Here is a 22,750-nt window from a genome sequence, read left to right as displayed (position 1 = left end):
AAAAACCACTGCTATAGGCTATAGTGATTATTCGTCCAAAATCGCTGAAGTAAAGTTGACAGCACGTATTATCCGTAGAGCACTCCTGCAAGTGGATTCTGGATGTCATTCCTTCATAGTATTGAGATTGAGAAATTAAGCTCATATTTCACACAATTAAACATGACCATGTGTGACATGGAGTAGGCCAGGCAGTGTCATGATTCATACTGACTTCAAAGGTTTCTGACTAAGTGTTCTAAATTTGCCCATAAGACGTGACTCAGAAATATGTGTCCTTTGTAAATATCTTGTGTGTTTTATCTCATGCAGTCCCAGACATGCCTAAGAACTGAACTGTGGGGGGCACTAGTCATACAAATTGGCAAGCATTGTGGCCTATTCATGTAGGCCTATGAATCATCCGGGGCAATAATGCCTTGACCTATCTGTTTCTCACAGTTGACCTGCAAATGGAATACTTCTCCGTTGACACTTCATGTTCTATAAAGGCCAGGTGTTCCTCTTGGCCTCACTGCTATCCATTCGGATATTTGCCTCCCACCATCTTCATACTTGCATGCTCAAAATCCATCATTTTTAATTAGTCTCCATCATTAAACCGCCCTGAATTTGACTTCTTCAATTAAGCTCCACTTCAATTTCAATATGATAGGACACCACACCAGAGAGGCAGTTAACCTTGTGGCTTTTGGAAAGTCAGCCATGCAGTTTGGTTCCAACAGAATTCAACTAATTAAAGACCATTATTACAAATTACATTCATCAATTGAACCCTCTTGAAGAAAATGTAGAACCATATGAAAATGATCTGATATAGGACATGAGCTTTAACAGTTTAGAATAGATAGAGGTTTCTGCAAAGGGCTGAAAACTAGACAGGCCATCTGTCAGAAACACATTCGGGTGAAGGTGTTTGTTTTGGAGGCCTATTCATTTTACAAGTTCTTTCCTAGAATTATGAACACGGAGAAACTGTTCTGTTTACACTAATACTGATCATTTTATGTAATAATCTTCCAGGAACCCAGATCTGTTAATCATCAGCGGAGTACCTCAAGACGATTAAACAATGCAGTATGTAATAGCATGCTATTCTGTAATGAGGAATGTAGGCTAGCTATATATATATATATAGTTTAGCTTTTTTGTTGTTTAAAATCATACTGCAAAATATTTAGAGTGAATAAGAGGACATGACACCATTATAAAAACCAAACAAACTGTTTATATGTACATTCAAAAACAATAACAGAAAAAGGCAGGCATGAACGTGGTGTAAATCTTGAAAAACAAAAACAAAAATACACAAGTCACTTGTTTTAACCGTAAACTGAAAGGGACCATGGGAAGGGTGGGGAAGCTAAGGGAGGGAGGGAGGGAGGCAAGCAGGGATGGGGGATGGGGCAAGGTCAAAGTTGAAACCCCACGGGTCATTTCCTGTGCATCCACAGCAGTGCTGCGCAGGCGTCAGAGCACTGGTTCTGGCTGAGATGATGTCATCATCAGCCCCAGAGGCTGATGGGTTTCTCCAGATTCTACTTCAGGGGGATCTGGGTTCAGGGGGGAGAATGGTGACAAGAGTCTGCTAGAGGGGTGCTTTGGAGTAGGGGGCATCACAGCATTGAAAATCTGACCCTTCGACCCTCGCTCTCAGCAATTTGGTGCCATGTGCCTACAGAGCAGAACTGGACAGACACAGGCTCACAGGGGCTCTTTGGAGTAAAAATGAACATCCCAGACCAAGCATTCCACTACACTTAAAAAAAAAAAAAAAAAAAAAAAAAAAAAAAAAAAAAAAAAGGATTCTGAGAATTCCATGACAACACAAGAGGACAGAGTAACACAGCTGAGACAGCATTGACAATTACTAGTAAAAAAAGGACACCCCCCCCCCCAAATAATATACAGGTTTGGCTTGAACAAGTGTTTATCATTTTGAAATTTGTAGACCTTTTTTTCTGCTCCTCCTCTTGCACAGGCCAAAGGAGAACGTGTGAAATGTTCACCAATTCGGTCCACCTCCCTCTCGAATCCCACTGGTGCTGTTTAACACTATAGAGTCTGAGTGGGTTCAAATAACATAGCATAACCCCTCAGCTCCAGCTGCCTATAGACATACATCTCCAGTCCTCCTCCTCCTCCTGAGTGGACTGTTCCCTCACCCCACTACATCCCCACAATGGGCTCATCATGGCTAGAGCAAAATTGTCCAACTCTATGGGGTACTCAGCTGTAGCCACAGCTTGGATTATAATCATAAGAGTACGGCTTTGCACGTTCCTCTGACTGTCTACCCCCTTCTCGCTCTCCCTCCCCTCTCTCGGCCTCAGTGACATTTACGAGGTTGGGGTCTTTAAAAATGTCACGCTGGTATCACGCTCCTTTGGCCCGTCACACTGGCCTTTTCGATATGGTCTTCTGTGTGTCTGAGGGGAGATCTTACATTAAAACTGCTGCTATCGATCTTGCACCTTCCCTCGAGACTGCAGCTCACCACCTCCTAATTCGCCAACCCTCGTCACTTCGCATAATGACTCCGCGAGGTATTTTGCTTCTCAAAAAGGACGACCTCGTCTGTTTCTTTAACATTTTAACACTTGTTCTGTAGTGTGTGTGTGTGGGGGGGAGGGGTCAGGCCTTGAGGGAGTGGTTGCTACGAATGATTAAAAACTGTCTAAATAAATTACCACCCTGTCTCAGCCTCCGGCTCTCTCTCTCTCTCTCTCTCTCTCTCTCTCTCTCTGAAGCTGTTGGGTGTCTCCCTCCAAGACAAGGTGCTTCTGAAGCACTCTGATGCAACAATGTCATTTTAATAGACATGCAAGACATTTTTTTTTCTCTTAAAAAAAGCTAAAATAACTGCAACATCAACCATTAAAAGGATAATCATACGTGTATACAGTCAACAAAAAAAAAAAAAAAAAAATGTGCTTTTAGAGAATCTTTGGAACCAAAAAAAGAAGAATCAATAGCAATAATATAATAACAATAATAGTAGCAACAATAATAACATAGTCTGAGTATATGGAGATATACAGAACAGGAGCGAGACAACGTTTATACAGGTTTGTCCCATCCTGCTTTCGGGAGCGGTGAGGCAGTAGCTCTGGTACGTACTGGACTGGACTACAGCATTCCCAAACCGACCAACACACCAAAAAGGAAACATAGGAACATGATTCTCACGGTCCCAGTCTTCAGCAAAAAGGGGTGCAGTTTGTAAAAGCTGATGGGTGGAATAATAATAATAATAATAAAAAAAAAAAAATCTAATTTTCGTCAGCAGAAGAGCACCACTGGCTTAAAATTGTGGTGGCACACAAAGTGTTCCCGCCGTGCTCCGCTGGTGTGTCGCCTGTTCCCAAGCCCTGAGAATTCCGTTCTCGTCCGTGAACCAGTCCGGCTCCTACTCACTGGGATGGGCTCTACACTGAATGGACTCTGGATGGCCAGTGACTCCAGACGTGAAAGGGTGGCGCTTATGGAATGCTGTGTAGTCTAGTAGTCTCACATGAGTCTCAGAACTGGTCAGTTTGCTTCTGAAGAATAAACCGTCTCTCTTACATGCCCTCTCCTTTTACATCTTTTTTTTTTTTTTTTTTTGCTCCACGAGTCCTCCGGCAAATATTGCAGACGTTATAGATAGATGAGATAATATGGATACATGATACAGACTGAAATGCTTGCAGGACTATAAATCACAGAAATGACAACTTTATAATAGTTATAATACTAGCAGACCTGAAATAAATCAAAACTAGAAAATATTGATAATAATAACAATAAATGTTGCTGAGTAGTTGAATTGCTGTTCTTTAGCATCACTTACATGATTATAAATCACCACCACCACCATCATTATTATCATCATTAACATTTTCCAGAACCAAAGGAAACACATGAGGTAATGCAGAACAAAAACAAGAGGTTTTGTTTTCCTTTCCTTGTCATTCTTAAAAGTTCTTTTTCTCCTCCGCTTTTGAGTTGATTGTGAAATGATGGGTAATTTGGTTTCGCCCATGACGTTTATGTAAAGATGCCGTTTTTGCTATAAATGTCCCACTGCTCTCATTTCTGTTGTGAGAGCTGATCCTCGACAACGCTCCTCTTTACAAAACGGCTGTGCCCTTTTAAATGTAGTTGAGGGAGATGCGCTCCCTTATAGTATTTAACATTTATCACAAATAGTGAGTTGATAGTACACGCTTGAAAGCCAAATAGTATGTGGAGCTGACACTCTGTGTGTGGGTACTGAACAGAATATAAAGACAAGGTTCACAATGACTCACTAAACATAATACTAGTGTCAGCTGTAATACAAAGGTTCTCCTGTAAAAATGATAATAGAGGGCGTAACCACAGACTGTTTTGACAAAATAAAAATAGTGATTGCAAAGCTGTAGTGTAAAAAAAAAAAACCTAACAATAATCAAGCAGTGATTTCTCAGTCCTCCCTCTGTCTGTCTGTCTTTGTGTCCGTTGGTGCTCCACAGTCATTGCAAATGTTGCGGCCACTGTCCCTCACTGGTCCTGGTTGTCTCCTGTTGTGTTGCGGGGTGGACAGACAAACTGTGGTTGTGTTGTGAGGCTTCTGTACATGTCTTTTTAGCGGCTGCGGACCTTTGGGAGCCCAACACAGGAGGGAAGCGAGAGAAAGAGAAAAGAAAAAGGGGGCTCTGGAAAACGGAAGGGTGGAGGGAAATCCAGGGGGAGAAGGGTGGGGTGGGGTGGGGGCAATCTTCTTAGTATGGCGCAAACCTGCTGTATCCACCCCGGTATAAACTAGCCTGTGTGACAGCAGACAGAGAGGACGCGTGAGCAAGAGACTGAAAAAACCAGGGAGAGAAAGACAAAAAAAAAGAAATGAAAAAACATGAAAAAGACACTCAGTAGTAGCAGTGCTGTATAAACATGAAGGTCAAACATGAAAAGTACAAAGAGCTGTTCTGTGATTACCACTGAAATACAGTAGCTAGTGTCTACCTATCTGGATCTGAAATCTAGACGTGCACTGGGACATTAATTTAATGGTCAGCTAAGCCCAGGGAGGACGACAGCAGCCGGCCCTCTGGGTGTGATTTGTTTGGGCTGAAGTGTGGTGAGGTGTAGAGTCTTACCATGGCACCGACTCCATAGGCAGCAGCAGCAGGGGCCAAGGCGTGGTAGGGGTCTGTGGTATATACCCGACCATAACTATGGAGAAAAAAAACAAACACAATCGTCTGTCAACAGCATGAACGGAGGTAAATATCCCACCCAAATATAAACTGCACCCAAATACTCATGAAAGCACACACAGGCAGTAATGCTTTAATAGAAAGAAAAAGCAGCCTGTGCTTCAGATATTCTTGAGATGTCAGCTTGAACATCCACTCTGATTGGCTGATTTTAAGTGGTTGCTGTTTAATGTGCATCTCTAGGGGTCATTAATCTTCTCTGGACCAGCGGGCTGGCCTTATATCCCCTTTCCACAAACGTCAACTAGACGGTACTTCTGGAATGGTAATAGCGCTGGTTTGATTCAACTTTCTAATTTTCTATGAACCAGTTTACTTTTCACAGGCTAGAATGCAACATTGCGCAACTATGTACCGTATGTATGTATACGTCTCTGCTTACTAAGCACAACAATAGCAGAAATATCTAGAAATGTTTCACCTCTAGCTAGCCAGTCGTCATTGAAGTGAGAAATTAGTAGTTTGCTAAACAGCTGAAAAAATGGCAAGACAGCATTTTAGGATGGTTGGTCTCAACAAAAGTAAAGTGCTGGTGCCACTCTTGAACCAGTTTCCATGGCCAAGAGACATTTCTTTGGCTGTCGAAATGCAAAGAACTGGTTTGAGATTAGGCACTAATCAAATGGGGCATCATACCCAAAGCAGCCACCGAGGCAGTTCTGTCGCTGGTTCAGAGATTACAGTGCCTTATGTAGAACTAGTTCTTTGTGTTCCACAGCTAAAGACCTGACCCTTGGTCAACAGAAGTGATTCCAACTCGTCTAGACACAAGAAAAAAGAAGTGTTTCTGAGTCAGTTGTCACGCAGCGTCACCACCTGAACCTCACCTGTCACTGTAGGCAGCTGCAGCCGCAGCAGCAGTTGCCCCGGTTACAGCAGCAGGCTGAGCGTAGCGATAGGCTGCATAGCCTCCCTGTTGGAGAGACGCGTAGAAAGAGGGAGGTCAGAAACAGCATGACTAAGGGGATTACAGAGAGGAGGGGAGAGGGAGAGAGAGGGAGCAAGAGAGAGAAAGAGAAAGAGTGAAGAACAAGAGGAGAGAGAGAGGAAAGAAAGAAAGAAAGAAAGAAAGAAAGAAAGAAAGAAAGAAAGAGAGAGAGAAAGAAAGAGAGAGAGAGAGAGAAGGAAATGAGACAAATATTTTTGAGGCCAATCCACGTCACATAAAAATGACCAAAAAGAGGCAATATGTTAAAGTATTTGAAAGTGTTTAGCTGTCTGAAGCAGTCCATTTTAGAGGGGAATAGATCTGCTTGAAAAATTAAGCTAGTATGCATCGTTAAGATGACAAAATTCACAGGCAAATAGGATCTAATTTATATATATATATATAAAAAAAATATAAATATGTAGTGTACAGCATTACATCTTAATGAAAAATGACGGTTTGTCCATAGTATGAATGGATTAGGTAGCGGTCCCCGATTTCTAACTAAGTATACTACTAAATTGCAGTCATTAATCTAAGCAGACTTTTCCAAACCTGTTCTTTTTGTAGGGAATAATGTGTTTAACGGCCTGGACATGGTTTGACCTCAGAGACAAAACAAGGGCATAAACCCACAATAGGACAGACTATAGTACAGATATACATTATATAGAGTGAGGTGTAAAGAACAGAGGAAGGTGACAAGCGTTCACACACAGAGGCTCACACGCGCCAGCACACACACACACACACACACACACGCGCACATACACACACATACAAAAAACTGCCTTGATTAAATACATTGCATGCATCCCCTTTTTAAATGCATCGCTGACCCCAGCACCCAGTTTCATTTAGTGCCCTGATAAACTACATCTCCCATCATTCAGTTCTAACCATGAAGAGGAGAAAAAGAAAGACACTAGTGTGCATGTAAAGTGGACTGAACGAGTCAGTAAAGGGTTTCGGTAACAACAGCAGATATGGGAAATGAAGGCCAGATTGGTGGAGAGATACAGAAACAAAGACGGAAGAGAGTGGGAGAGGGAGAGTGAGAGAGAGGGAAAGAGGCTGATCATCAGAGCAGGGTGTTTTAAGTGCATGCATGTATTGATTGGCATGCTGTAAGAGGATTGCATACAGAGTGAGGAGAGGCTGGGGGATGGGTCCACTATTGTCCTTCTCTGGCTGCATCTTTCAAAGCATATGACTGGATAACTAGAGGTATGAGGACACCCGGGGTTAACCTCATCGTTGCTTTAAAAAGGTTTGTATGAAATGTTATTAATTTAAAAGTCCAGCTTTAGTTTTTTCTACTCCTTATTGCTATTTACTTAACATAGAATTGAGGTGTAATATTTGAAATGGAGGCTTAAAGGAGAGTGCATTAGACATTAGGGAGACAAGCCTCTAGGCCCCTCCAGTAACAGACAAGGCCATCGTGGCAGATAAGGGAGTGAACAAGAACTAGATGGAGCGTAGTAAGTGAATGTAGGTTGCTAAAGACTTGGCCCATGTATAAAATAGCAAGTAACTAACTCTATTTGAGACTGGACATCAGAGCCTTTACCTCAACAGTGTATTACTGAACACCAACAAGTTATAAGATACATCGTTCAAGATCAGTTCTACTATATTAAAGGTGCCCTTAACACTGCATGCCAAACACAAACGTGAAGGTAAATGCTGATTAGTACAGCCCTTCCCCCTGATCAGAGTGAGGAGATTCAAGTGAGTTTGTTAAAAGGCAAGAGCAAACAGAGAACAAAGAAAAACAAAGACTAAAAAAACAAATTTCACAGCAAAGATCAGCTAAGAGGAGAGAAATGCACACTTGGGTTTGTTTTGACCCTACCTGAGGCAATCTGCTACTAATGACTGAGTCCTGAAACACTATTCTATAGAGAGAACAACAACAAAAGACAGCTGGTGTCAACCTTGACACACACATTCACACATCCTGACCAACTCATATATACACACACACATACACACACACACACACACACACGTATGGATACAGAGCGGCCCGTATCTGAGCATTACACAATGTGCTGCAACAGCCAGGCAAGACTCAAGGTATTTGAGAAGGCTTTGCCCTTTTGGTGGCATGGTTTTTTAGTGTGTGGAAACATTTAACATGCAACACAATTTTGTGATTTTCATTGCGTGTCTTTGTGTGCAATTGTTGTTGTTTTTTTTTTTTTTTTTTTTCCCCCCTTCAGATTTGGGCAGCACTCTGCAAGCACCAACACACACCCATGCAGGGACGCAGAGGAAAAAGAGAAAGAACGAGCCAAAAGAAAAGGCAATGGATGTAGAAGTGAGGGGTGGGGAGGGGGGGGGGGGTGGAGGAGGGACAGGTTACTTACGTATAAGTCAGCAGCTCCATAAAACCCATCCTGATACACCACACTAAGAAGAGACGGCAGGACAGCAGCAGGAGGTGGATGAGGAGACAAGAGGGGTGGGTGTGGGTGGAGGAGTGAAAGCCGTGTCCAGGAACCATCGGAGGAAGAGGGGATGGAAGAAAGGGAGGAGTAGGAGAGATGCACAGACATGGGAGAAGAGGAGAGAGAGAGAGAGAGAGGAGGGTGGGGTAGGGGGTCACACAGCGAGAGGCAGGGAAGGAGTAGACGACAGTGACAAGGAGGGGGTGTGAAGGGGTGGGGAGTGTGAACGCACCAGAGAGAGAGAGATAGACAAGTTATTTCACACGCATGCAGCATGCGGCACTAATACGGATTCCATCCCTGTGGGCTGTTACGCTGCTCTGGGTGCAACATGCCCTCCGTAGCATATCAGACTTAGCACTCCAAAAGAAAGAAAGATTGAGAACTTGATGGAGGGAGACAGAGAGAAACAGAACGAGATTTTGGGAAGTTGCTGAAGAGAGAGATATACTTTGAGAAGTTGAGAGAGAGAGAGAGAGAGAGAAAGAGAGGGAGGGAGAAAGAGATGGAGGGAGGGAGAGAAAGAGAGGGAGGGAGAAAGAGATGATGGGGAGAGAGAGAGAGAGAGAGAGAGAGAGAGAGAGAGAGAGAGAGAGAGAGAGAGAGAGAGAGAGAGAGAGATGGAGAGCACTGAATGGGCATTACTACAGCAGGAGGGCCGTCTGACACACACAGAGGGCTTTTTGTTCCCCGCTCTCCCGCAGCGGCACACAGGTATGGAAGACGCATTATTGCGGTCACCATTTCCGTTTCCATTCAGTATTAACACCACAGCAACCCAGTGCCAACCTCACACACAGCAACAGTAATGCGCACAACAAAAACACACGTCCTGATCTCCATTAGAGCTAATGGTGCGTAGCTGGAGCACTCGCACTCGGCCCGGCTTAGGTGGCCACCTGCTCGTGTTCAAGCGCTCCAGTTGTGTCTGCATGCTAATGCCCACACCTGAGCACTTTTAGGGACTATTACAGAGTTCAATGGGAGTGTTTTAAGGTTGCCTTAAGGCTGGTACACTCAGTACAGTTAACAGTGTGTGTGTGTGTGTGTGTGTGTGTGTGTGTGTGTGTCTATACATGGTGAACGAGCCAATGATGAACAATTTATCCAAGTCTTAAAGGTTAAAGCGCCTGCTGCACAAAGTAAGAACTTTAAACTAAGACAGAATCAGCCGTGTAGACTAGCAGAAGTTTCAGTTATTATACAGACCGCAAAGCACCTCGCCGTGCGCATATAAATGACTGTGACCGGTGTTGTGGGTGGTGCAGGGGCTTACCCAGGGTAGGCGGGGATGGCTGGCTGGGGGACAGCGGCACGGACGGCACTATAGACCGGTCGACCACGTCCCCTCAGGTGAGCTCCCCGGAACGCTGCGGCCGTGGTGGCGGCCGCAGCTGCTGAGGAGTATGGGAAACCAGGCATCGAGATGGAGCCAGTGGGGGGGGGGACAAAGAGTCAGGGTAAATAACAGGACAAGAACAACAGTGGGGATGCGGACAATTAGGACATCACAACCAAAACTGGAGCATCCAGAGATCAGACGCACACTTTATTATTATTATTATTATTATTATTATTATTATTATTATTATAATAATCATCTTTATTTTCATCACCACCATCATAGTCATTAAAAAGAAAAGAAGCAGCATCAGGGATGATAGGTACCTGCATAGAGCTCTGGTCCGTAGATCCCCCCTGCCACCATGGGGCTCAGCTTCCAGCCAGCAGCTAGAGAAGAGAAACAAAACAGGCACACGTGACCTTCACGCCAGCACTTGTGACCTTCACGCCAGTCCCCCAACCTCAGCGTCAGTCAGCCTGCACCATGTTCATGTCACACCAGGAAAGAACACGCTGGGCTTGGAGGTATCCAGGCACAGGCAGCGGGGGCACGCTACTCGGAGGGCAGTATATGTGCGTGTTGTGTGGGTGGTGCTGATGATGGCAGGGCGCTGTGTGGTATTAGGCTGCTGGTGTCATACTGTAGCTTGCAAGGGGCCTGTCTCTAGCGAGGCAAATTAGGGCTTTGAGAAATAAGCTGGGAGGAGTGAGGCATCACTTGTGTCAAGATGCATGGTGGAAGCAGTGAGAGTGCTAGTGTTGTCTTCAAAGGTTGCAATGTGTACAAATGGCACCGTGTAGTCTTTACACTTACATCTAGTCATTTAGCTAATGCTTTCATCCAAAGCAACTTACAAAAAAAGGGAACAATCAAGGTACAGTGCAACTACCTTGTTACATGTGGACATGTTGATGGAGCAATAAGTACTACTCACAATGTCTTATGTCCAAGCACAACAAAAGTCCTATTTACAAATATCTTTGGTAACTGAAGTGCGTGCAGACAGAAAGGGGTTAAATGAATGTAAGTGTGAGTGAGAGTGTTTGGGGTGGTGGAGTTGCCATTGGCTTGGGTGGTTACCATAGGGCAGCGTTGCGAGTGCCTCTCCGTTGGGGTAAGGGGTGACAACCTTTTTGTTGGTCATCACCCTGGCTGTGGCATTGTTAACCTGTGTGGAGAAAGGGGAGAGAAGAGAGTGAGAACACCAAGGGTGCTAGGCCAAGACCACGGGGGACAAAAAAAAAAACAACAGGCAACAATCAGACCATTATATATATATATATATATATATATATATATATATATATATATATATATATATATATATATACACACACGCCAGAAAAGTCATTCTTAGATCTCTGCCGTTTCAAAATGGGGGATGGTGCGGTAGTGTGTGCTGCTGGTCTCTGGGCTCCAAGCCCACCCTGCAGAGCCACTGAGAGCGAAGCCCAGAGATGGATAACCTGCTGCTGGACACGGGAGTCAGGGAGATTAAGCACAGCGAGTGGGGGGAGCACTAAAAACTGCTCTTATTCATTCTTTTGTCAGGCTCGATCCATCAGATCGCGCCAGTGGGTGTTTAGATGCAGCCCATCCACTACCACTGCATTCCTCTATAGTCCAGCCCTCAGAGCTGCATAGGGACGACACACTGCTCTCCCTGACCATGGAGTTGTGTGTGTGTGTGTGGACCGTTAGTGGGGCATCTTAGTCATGCAACTTGAACAGAGATGGCCACTTGAAAGGATTGATGATTAATATATCCAAGATGACTACTCTTCATGCCACTGTGTGTGCCTTGCAGACAAAGGGGTCGGACAGGGGAAATGCGTGAGAGAAATAGAAGGGGGGGGGGGGCTTTGATATTAACATTGAGGCAAAGCAGGCGTAAGAGCAAGCCAATCTAAACTGGAAGAGAAGGCATCATGCATGCCTGGGTTGACATGGCTATGTCATTGCGCAAGCTTGATAATCAAACAGAATGCTCATTTAAATCTGAGAGTGGGCCTCCATATCAGCTGCTACTTTAGAGGGATGGCATTCATTACGGCTGTGCCACACAACTCCCTGGGGTAACGTCAGCCAGAGCTTCGCAGACGTCATCGCACTTGCATGAGAAGCTAAATGAGCTCCAACCCCCGCCATACACACACACCACCCCACCTCGCCAATAAGATTGCTTATGACAAGGTTAGCCCCGCATGATTCAATTAGCTGATGCCATCGTCCTGCTGAGTGCGTTGGAGAGGATAGAGGAGGGGGTGAAGGGGCTGTAAAGCATAAAAAGAGGAGTTTAAATAAATTGGGCCTAATGGACGGGATCAATCCCCATGTCCTTTTTATATCCCCTAGCTATCCTCGTTTGCATGTTGCCGCGTCTCCACAGGCCGGTCTCAGCCGCTTAATGGCCGGCTTCCTGTGGCTCTCTGCTACCCTTTATAAGAAGCGGCCCGTCTCAGCTGAGACTTGGCTAGGAGTGTGTGTGTGTGTGTGTGGTGTGTGTGTGGGTGCCAGGGGTCTGGGACTGGTTTTAATGTGATTGGGTCGATAGCTCTGAGGGAGAGGACATGCAAATCAGAAGATCAGACAAGAGCAAAAAAAGAGTGTGTGTGTGTGTGTCTGTTGGGGGTGGGGGGTTTAAATAAGGGAGGAAAAATAAAATAAAAGTCTGTGGACAGTTTAAGGGAAATGAACAAGTTCTGCTCTCCCACCCGACCTTCTCCCAGCAGTGAGACTGCCTACCCATACAGATCAGGGAAGCAAAGAAAGAAAAAAAAAAAAAAAAAAAAAACACACCATCCTGTTAGGCTCTGTCATGTTAACAAATAAACCATTGAATACAGTAGAGGGGAGAGAAAGAGGGGTGCAAAAACATTTGTTTCAACAAAATTAACAAGTTTAATAACATAAAATTACACGCAGCCAAATATGGGCGCATCACATGACCAACAGTGCCAGTACAGGACCAACAAAAAAAGAGGATATGAAAGAAAAAAATAAATAAATACTCAGCCAATCAGCAAGCTTTGGATGCAGCATAGAGACCAATCAAAACAATCGCAGCACTCCCATATCAACACATACAGACAGAAAGAGACAGAGACAGGAGGTGTGATCGTAAGGAAGACAGGAAACAGACAGTGACAGACCGAGAAGAGTGATGTCAAAGGCAGAGAGAGAGGGATGCAGGTGGGGGGAGGGAGGAGGACAGAAATAGGAGGATTCAGAGCCAGTCCACAGAAAGAACAGGAAGGAGAACACAAAAGATGATGATTGGATGAGACAGAAACAGGAACACCTTCTCTAGAAGCAACACCAAAAATCAAAGAAAACAACAACAAAAAAAGTTTTTTTATTTTTCAAAAACTAAATAAAATGAAATAAAATAAAAAATTATACCATGGTGCATCATTCAAAGAATCAGTGACCATTCGCCTACAGATTTCACTACATGTGGGGAACAGAGAGACAGGGTACCAGAGCATGGAGGAAGAAAAGAGAGCAATCTTCATTTCCAAAACAAAAGAGAAACAACAGCAACCAAACTATATATGATATATGCTAAAAACACTGCCAGGCAATACTGCTCTGTGTCACAAACTGAAACTGAAACCAGAAACACACTACACACACACTAGAAAAGAAATAAAGAGAGATCGAGATAGACCAAAGGAAATATCAAAGAGAAGATAGGGGGAAAAATCCCCCCAAAAAACAGTCCAACCAGTCACAAGAATTCCAAAATCCAATGGGAAGTCTGGGAAATCAAATCTACTTAAAAAAAACACTGTATTTTGTTGGTGGTGTTGTGACCACTAATGTCAACATCTAAAATTGTTTTGAAAAACAGGAAAGTTTTTCCGTTTTTTACTGATTAGCTAGCTCTCGTATGTTATGGCTGTGCAGTCTTAACAGAGCAAAATATACTGCCGACTAGATTAAATTAACCTCAGATAAAGGACTCTTAAATTAATCTCAACCTCAGATAAAGGGATTTTAAATGAATCTCTGAACCTCCGATAAAGGAACCTTTTCTTTCCTCCCCTTTCCTCTCTGAAGACTCTTGTGTTTTGGGCCTGGGTCAGGTCTCTCTCTGGACCAGTGGGAAGCCAGCCATGAGGTCGGCTCTCTATTGCACCAAAACCCACATACAGAATAGACTAGATATCATGGGAGGTGGGTGGAGGGGCCTCAGTTAATCCCATTCCACTCATCCGGCATGAGTCACAAAACAACCAAAAAAGTCCCCCACCACCAATTTCCCCTCTCAATTTGTTAGCTTGCATTCATAAATGCAATTTTTTTTGTTTACAAAAATATATATTCTTTCTTTATACATTCTTTAGTAATTTTCTCAATTTATAGTAACAATTAATTGAGTGAGGGGAGGATGAAATTAAATGAAGACAATGAGGAATTAATTGAATGGCTTTGGGTCAGCTCAGCTATGTAATTTCTGGGGAGGATTGAGTGATTACAGACATTCTGCAAGAGGAAATAAATAAGAAGGAGAGTGGGTGGAGGGAGGGAGGAGGTCGTGAACGGTGGGTGGAGAGGTGAATGGAGGGGTGCAGTAACCATTAGCACCACACTGATGCCCTCAGTTAAACTAGTGCATGTTCCTGTCTCCATCTCACATTACAGCTGAGGCGGCTGCTGCTGCCACTACTCCCAACCCATCTCCCCACCCTGAGCCGACTTCTCTATGAGGAAAAAGACTAGGACGTTGAGGCTAGCATACACACAAACAAACATATCATGCTGTCCATCGTTAGATTGTTAATTATTGATCTGTAAGTACTGTATAACAGCCAGCAAATGCTGCACATTCGCTGTACGCTCTCTCAAAAATGACAAAGGATTTGGCATTCAGTGATCGAACGATTACAAATATTTGTTTGTTTTTTTAATTTTTTTTTATTTTTGTGAGTACAATAATCATTTCCTTTAGATTAATCCAAATGAGAGCAAATTAGTGAATTACAAAATTAACGGTTTACTTATGTATATTACAATTTTAATCTGTTAAAGCGTTTCATCTTATTTTAGGAGGGTGGGGAGGGGTCAGTCAGTGATGATGTCATATGTACACAACTTACCGTTGCCGAAGAAACAGCGTGAGGACACGCGAGTGGTTACCGTGGAGACTGACAACAACACACATAGAAGTCATCAGGGAAACAGAAAAATATAATAAACAAATAAACCAACAAACAGTCGACAAAGGAAAATCAAAACCACCCCCCAAAATAAAATAAAATGAGGCTTAAAGTCTGAATACATGTTAAAAAAGGTCCTCCTTTTCACAACAGATAGTAGGAGGACACAAAAAAGGGAGGAGACTCAGACATACAGGAGAAGGGGGAGAGGAGATAAATATAGATGGAGAGGAGTGATATATAGATATATAGATAGACAGGCAGAGAGTGATGCTGACCCTACATTGAGATGGCCACTCGTACAGCTCAAACAGTAGCTAACTGAATTAGCAGCTATACAGGTGCCTTATGACTATAAGCAGACCTCCCTCTCATCACACAAACTCAATGAGACCCTTGCTGGCCTCTTACTGTGGGAGGCTTTAACCAGCATGGCAGGAGATTTTAAGCATAAAAAAATAGTACTGATCGGTGATGGCTGGTTGATTGGTTTCTTAATGGCAAATTATGAGACATAAATGGGAATTCATTGGAGTGTCTTTTTTCTTTCATTATCAATTTGGTCATTTAAAACAAAATAATAACTAATGGACTACTAACAGACCTTTTTTTCTAGTGAAACAAATAAAGAAAATCTGATTAAATAACAGGACAGCAAAAAAAGACACACAGAAACAGTCATGGTGAGGGGGTGGGGGTCAACCAGAGATACCCATCCACCAGACGGGACACATGGGGAGAGGAAGAGAGATGAAACACTCGACTGAGGAGGGAAGAAGGGACGAGTGCCAGAGTAGAGAGACAGAAAGAGAAAACAAGACAAAAGAGAATGGAGAAGAGAGAGAGAGAGAGAGAGAGAGAGAGAGAGAGAGAGAGAGAGAGAGAGAGAGAGAGAATGGAAAGGAACAGTACACAGACAGTCAACACACAGGAACACGCGCACACACACACACACACACCTTCCCACGTCCACATCCACCAAAGCCAACCACATATTTCAACCCCCTCACCATTGGGCATGCAAACTGGCTTTTTGACAACACTCTGACCAAAGACAAAGCCAATTCTAAAGCTAAGCCCAGATTAGTACCAACAGCCCAGGAAGTGAGAAACTGTGCCCATAAGGTAATAGGAACATGCAGCCTTCATTTCACAGCCTTTCATCATTCCACGGCCCATCATTTTATTTTACTACATTTTTCACTGAGGTCTAATAACCAAATCTGGACCAAAATAGTGTCCTTTTGTGATCAGCGTGAATGACGTCTATGGTTAAATGCATTAGAAATAAAGGCTGCTGGACCTACCTTGGAACACAGGCAGAATGGTTCTCAAACCTCTGCCACACTGATCAGCCATGCACAAAACCAGAGACATACAAGAACGAGGAGGTCAGTGTCGCAGAACACCGCAGCTCTTTGTAGAAATAAATAAACAACAGGACTGGAGAGACAGCCATGCAGTGAGAGGTCTACACTAGGGGTGTTCCTTGCCAGAGTCTCCCCTCCTCCTCCCGCCAACCACCCCAAAGTAAACATCTCAAAACAAAGGAAGACACCACTGGGGCACATGCTGAGCCCCCCCCGCCAGCCTGTCAGACAATGCCTGCCGGCTCAGCCTCATCCAGCTCACCCCCGCCCCTGTCCTGGCTAAAACTCTGCGCCATGGAGCCATCACTTCCCACCACGTAGAGCGTGCATGCCTTCAAATGACAAACGTCAACAATAAACAACAACAAGAACAACAATAACAACGCACGCAGGAACACACACCAGACTTGAGACTGTGGGATGATGAAGGGGAGTTGCTATGGAATATGATGGTTGGGAGGGTGGGGGGTGGGAGGGTGTTGATGACACTTCTGGACTCATAGCTTTACGCATGTCATATAGAGTTTATACAGGGTATTCCACAGAGCGTTGCACCTAGGCAGTGACAGATTGGGGCATGGAGGTGGACATTCAGAACTATGGATTTTGGGAGTTTGTTGTGTTTGTGGTGGCAGACGAGGGCAGGGAGGAAGGGGAACAGGGTGGCACAGGTTTTTACAGTGGAATACCCCTTGGGTGACAGAGGAACATGCACCCACACACCAAACACCTAAAGGCCTGAAAGTATATGATGCAAACTGGCTGCAAACGCATCAAACACATACAGTGAGGGGGGCGGGGTCACAAGGAGGAGGAGGAGGATCAAGAGGACTAACGAAGTTGACCACTTACATGAACACATTTGAGGCGCACAGGAAACTGACCTCTTCACAACGCAGAGTTTTTTTGGCTCCCAGACATTAAGGACTCAGCTTAGATGTAACAGAATAGGTCACATACTATGGAGTATCTCTATTCTATGCATACACACACACACACACACACACACACACACACGCGCAGCACACACACACACACACACACACCAACATTAACAACATAAATGTCCCCATGCATTCGCTGTCTGGAAGATTACAAGGGCACAGAGATAAATCTAGATAAATGAACATCGACATGCAAATTTTTCACCTATGTCAAAAGTGAAGAGAACAGCGAATAATATCAATAAAGATTATTTGTAAGCATTGGACCAGTTACATTTGCAAAACAACTGCATAATCTAATGAAGGTCACAATAGTTTTGTAAAAACTAACTGCAAGCAATTTAAAAATCAACAAATAATTCATAATTACGACAAGAAATAGTTGTCTAGAATTACATTTTTACTAAAATATCTAAATGTATGAATATTCTCTTTATGTACATATAAATATATCAATATATCCTTACTTCATTTTCTTCTACTCATAATGTATATAGGACATAAAAGTAACACATGCATTTTCGAAACACTAGCCACACTACTTAACACTGCTTGCACCGGAGTGCCACAATCGCATGCATTATCAGTGACAGAACTCTAACTCCATGCAAAAGGACAGCAAAGCTTTAAGAAATATGTGCTTTTGGGATCAAATCTGTGTGCAACAAGGCACTATTTATGGGGCCATTAATAAATCATAAATATCACTCCCAGCACCAGCAGTACTAATTCATGGCTGTCAAAGAATGACAACGTTGTTAAGAATGGAAAATATCTCTATTTTCAGAGTTTGTGAAAGATGTGACTTGGGGAACTACACAGCAAAACCTCTACAAAATGTAGAGTATGACCATCAACTGAAACAAATGGCTTTCAACAATTAGGCTCACTTGAACCATGCAAATATTAAATGGACCATAAACCTTTTTATAACGTGATGGGGCATGATTCACAAAACTCTGAAATAGCAGAACCACAACACGGCTAAATTAAAAACGACAGACAACTTAACTTCTCGAAAAGACATGGACCTTCCCAAGAGTCCATTCGTAACCCATGCACAACTGACCACAAAGCCCTGACGTTCCTACCCATGCAATACAGATACACAGCACATGTACAGTGCTAGAGCTACTGAAGTCTCACATGCGGCAGGGCTACAGAGTTAGTATGGAATGGAGGAGGGGCCTCCAAGTGGTACAACCATGCAAAAAAAAAAAAAAAGTCAAAGAAATCAAACATCTGAAATTAAAGACAGGGGGCTACAGAGACACAAATGACAGAACCCTTTAGGGCAGTACAGGTTGCCGGATTGTAATGCCAGTCCTATGAGAATGCCATTCAACTACAGCCAGGTTCTGTTGGCCTCTAACTCATGCTTCGTCAGTATCCATTCCACTTGCTGATTGACTGAACAGTGTTAAAGGACATAAAAGCAGGAAATAAGACAAAATAAAATCACATAAAAGAAACATACAGCAGTAGCCACATCCATGCAACAACAGGGTCTCTCGCTCTCTTTCTCTCTGTCTCACACTCACTCACACTCTCTCTCTCCCCCTCTCTCTCTCACACACACGTGCATCATATTCACCATGATAAAAATCAATATTGGTAAGCCCATGCACAACTGTCATTTGCAATGCATCTTGATTTGAAATGAGATGGGCCAGGTCTAAACCCAATGCTTTACTGGGCTTCACTAAACCCCCCGAGAGACTAACAAAACCAACAACATTCTGATGAGCATGCATGCTTCCCAGTCTCTTCCACCCGTCCAGAATCTAGTCAGGAGCTAGCCAGTCACGAGCTGAAGCTCAGAGGGGGTGGGTGTGTTAAGAGTAGGACTGACTGACCCCATGCATATTGCAGATCTGTTGAAGCATGCTGTGGCCACAAGACTACAAGCATATCCACCATTCAGCCATAGGTCAAAAGACGACGGCCAAAAGAGTTTGGCTCTACAAAACACAAAAAGATCAAGAAAAAGGAAAATAAAATAAAAATCAGGAAATTTGAATGGAATTTGGCCATGCATCGCTGTGTCATTGTTTCAGTGGTCATGCTCCAGACTAGATGTAATTACCAGGAATACAAAGGAAACACATAGGGTGGATTTGTGTGTGTTTTAAAGACATTTCAGAAATGTAAACAACCAATGCAAGAAGGAGAAAAGAAAACAAAAATTTGCTAAAGGTAGTCATGCCATTTTTTTTTGTCTTTGCACCCAAATTTTCTGCCCCTGGATAGGAAACAAGAATCCAAGACCAACTGAAAAAAAGGGAACAGACCTAACAAACACAAACAAACACAAAAGGAAAACAAAAATGGCCGCAGACCAACTGGTACACCAGCAAAGGCACTTACAGGGGACATGTCAGTGTGTAAAAGGGGATGGTGGCAGGGGACATATCAAAAATCAGTGGACAAGCAGAGGAGCCATGGCAGCAGAGAGGAACTGGCGCAAAACAGAAATGAAAAAAAGGAGAAATACAGAAATAAAAAAAAAAAAAAAAAAATTGTGGGAGTAAAATTTACCTCGATCTTGCGGCCTTCCACTAGTGTGCCATGAAGCTTTTCACGAGCCTTTTCAGCATCTGCGCTCGTCTCGAATGTCACAAACCCAAAGCCCTGAGAGCAAGAGAGAAAGAAAGAAAGCAAGAGAGAAAGCAAGAGAGAAAGAAAGAGAGAAAGAAAGAGATGAAAAATGTCAAAATGTAAGACCGTGCATAATTAAATGGGTAGGACAGATCATAATTATTTAACAAGAGGGAGTGTGTATCACCCAATGACAATTCCTGAATTTGTGTGTTTGTGTATGCATGTATGTATGTATGTATGTATGTATGTATGTATGTATGTATGTATGTATGTATGAGTCAATAAGAGAGATGTCTGGATTCAGATGACAAAACACAATATATTGATTTACAAAAGCAAGTGTTGATTTACAAAAGCAAGTGTTGATTTAAGCAAGTGTTTATTTACAAAAGCATGCATCAAGCCATTACATGTGTGTTGGACCGTTTGTTTCATCAGATGCAAACTTTGTAGAGGTCCATGTCAAGAACACTTCCATAACACAAATTTGAAATTAATCGAGGGTACAGTAACAGCACTTACCTTTGAGCCTCTCTCGTTGAAAATGATCTCAACGTCAAGGATCTTCCCAAATTGCTGCATGGAAAAAAAAAAAAAAAAAATGATGAAATCCTTAGCACAGCACAGCACAGCACACGTGTGAGCGTTATATAAAACCCTCAACATGTACTAGAATCGCACACAAGGGGGCAGTGTTTGCCAAGTGAACATTCCCCCATATATTGCTTGGCTTTGTGCTACTAGGCCTGTCTCTCTCTCTTTCCTTTCTTCCCCTGCCTTACAGACTATTGCCTCTTAGTTAAATCATGCAACACAGATAAGATAAAGGGACAGGCCCTGGGTGTGCTGCTGCCTACTAAAAGAGAAAGAGAGAGAGTGAGGGGCCCAAGAGAGAACGTAAGGGCAGTCAAGGTACTCGGAGACAGATAAAGGGAGATATGAGCAGAAAGAAGAGAGGGTCTGTTCTCACCCCAAACATCTGCCTGAGGTCGGGGTCGCGGAAGCGGAAGGGGATGTTGGAGACGTGGAGGCGCTTCGGGGTTCCCTTGGCCTCGGATGAGTCGGCCCCTGACACGCCGGCCACCACACCAGGTCCACTCGCCGCTCCACACTGGCCCACCCCCTCTACCTGAGAAGAGCCCTCTGTCTGCTGCAAAGAGCAAGAGCGTGCGCGCGCGTGAGAGAGAGAGAATAAGGTTCAACACTCTCATTGAACCAGTATTCAAATCTTTATATTACCACAAACATTCACATGTATTAAATCCTCAAAACAAAATTCCAAAGACAGATGGAGGAATACAGACAAAAAAAGAAAGTGAAGACAAAGTGTGAGGATGGGATACTCCATAAAAGATGAGCTTAGCCCACTGCACCACTAGTTTAAGGCACCAGTCAATACTCACTGGAGCGCTCACATTGTTGGGTGCCGAGGCAGGGCCGTTGGTGCCGGCTACGGGCTCGGAGGGTCCGGCGGTGTACAGGGCCCCTCCGAACTCTGGGGCCAGGCCATTCTGAGGCGGGGGCGGTGGGGGGAAGGCAGTGAAGGGTGGGGGCACAAGACCCTCCTGGCCTACTGTAGACTCTGGAGCTCCCTGTGGAAGGAACAGAAAAAAGAGAGAGAAAGAGATAAAGAGGGAGGGAGATGGGTTAATATGATTCACATATAGGCTACCAAGCTGACAGGGGGTTAAAACACATAGCTATTCAATTTCACTCTCCCTCCTCCCCAATGCTCTCTTTCTTTTCTTCCATCCTTCGCTCACCACGGCACACACTGCCAGTGGGTTTCAGTCAGTCTACCATGAAATATTCACTGCCACCACATCTATTATTGAGGGTCTGAAAATTTGATACACACACACACGGCTACACAACGATGCACTCCACCTGCAGAGACTGCGGCACTGGCACGTAAACATTTAACACCGTCGCAGCACTGCCGTCTGGCTGCTTCCAAATCCACTTTAATCACCGGTCCACTCTCTCAGAGGACAGTATGACAAGACCAGTCGTTGTGAGGAGCTGCAGGCACAGCCCGAGCGAGAAGCAAGCGAACCCTTGGGTTTGAACTCTTTGCCCCCTTCACGATAAGGAAGATGGAGCGTAGTGCCACCTAATTACATTTTTAAAAGGTGTCACCGCACACCCTGGTCTCATCTCCCTGCACAGGGGACGCCAGTAGGAGTTGGCCATCTTCTTCCTAGCTTAAAACGCAGAATTATCTGGTAAGACACTGAAACAGGGAGGATGGGCACCGCTGTTTGTTAAATTAAACACCAAAAAAAAAAAAAAAAAAAAAACACAGCACACTGTGGGTAGAGTGGCACGCCATTTTCAAGGAGGTTCAAGGAGGGGTGGCAGTACCCACAATGCCATGCAGTGCAGGCAAGTGGGCAGGCAGCAGCGAACGTGGCGTCTGGACGTCTCCACGCTGAGATTTTAATTGTTGCCCCGACGCAGATTTCAAGACACGGTAGGGCAACCTCCAACTCAGAGCAAACCTGCAATTTGGGGAGAGCTCACACTAAACATAACTACACTGATCAGTATTCAGTGACAGCAGAACCACTGGGGGACTAGTGTGCGGTAAAAAAAAAAAAAAAGCTAAAGGAAAAATAAATAAAAAATGAAAACAGGGTAACTCTTAACGGCTCACTTGGGAGGGCTCTGGTGACGTCCCATGGAAAAATGAGTCCCGTTATAT

The 22,750-nt window shown here is 43.9% G+C and overlaps 1 protein-coding gene across 6 annotated transcripts in view; it reads right to left on the bottom strand.

Moving 5' to 3' along the window:
- Window positions 1–4,732: 4,732 nt before the first annotated feature.
- The window catches only part of LOC125296284 (RNA binding protein fox-1 homolog 2-like), a 34,511-nt gene continuing 16,493 nt past the window's right edge, over window positions 4,733–22,750 (bottom strand). For 2 of the 6 annotated variants that reach the window (XM_048246103.1, XM_048246108.1), the window contains exons 2-12: window positions 21,450–21,638; window positions 21,017–21,196; window positions 20,569–20,622; window positions 19,984–20,076; window positions 11,050–11,137; window positions 10,293–10,355; window positions 9,901–10,057; window positions 8,544–8,586; window positions 6,068–6,153; window positions 5,121–5,196; window positions 4,735–4,829 (exon numbers count right to left, since the gene is read on the bottom strand). In XM_048246103.1, coding sequence (XP_048102060.1) covers window positions 4,746–4,829; window positions 5,121–5,196; window positions 6,068–6,153; window positions 8,544–8,586; window positions 9,901–10,057; window positions 10,293–10,355; window positions 11,050–11,137; window positions 19,984–20,076; window positions 20,569–20,622; window positions 21,017–21,196; window positions 21,450–21,638 — 1,113 coding nt within the window. In that variant the 3' untranslated portion in view covers window positions 4,735–4,745. Of the gene's footprint in view, window positions 4,830–5,120; window positions 5,197–6,067; window positions 6,154–8,026; window positions 8,070–8,543; window positions 8,587–9,900; window positions 10,058–10,292; window positions 10,356–11,049; window positions 11,138–19,983; window positions 20,077–20,568; window positions 20,623–21,016; window positions 21,197–21,449; window positions 21,639–22,750 lie in introns of all 6 variants that reach the window. The other 4 variants (XM_048246106.1, XM_048246107.1, XM_048246104.1 and 1 more) reach the window with 4 other exon arrangements.

The sequence above is a fragment of the Alosa alosa genome, chromosome 6, assembly GCF_017589495.1.
Source record: "Alosa alosa isolate M-15738 ecotype Scorff River chromosome 6, AALO_Geno_1.1, whole genome shotgun sequence".
Lineage (NCBI taxonomy): Eukaryota > Metazoa > Chordata > Actinopteri > Clupeiformes > Clupeidae > Alosa > Alosa alosa.
Note: the sequence above shows the minus strand (reverse complement) of the source record. Positions and strands in the feature narration are given on the sequence as shown.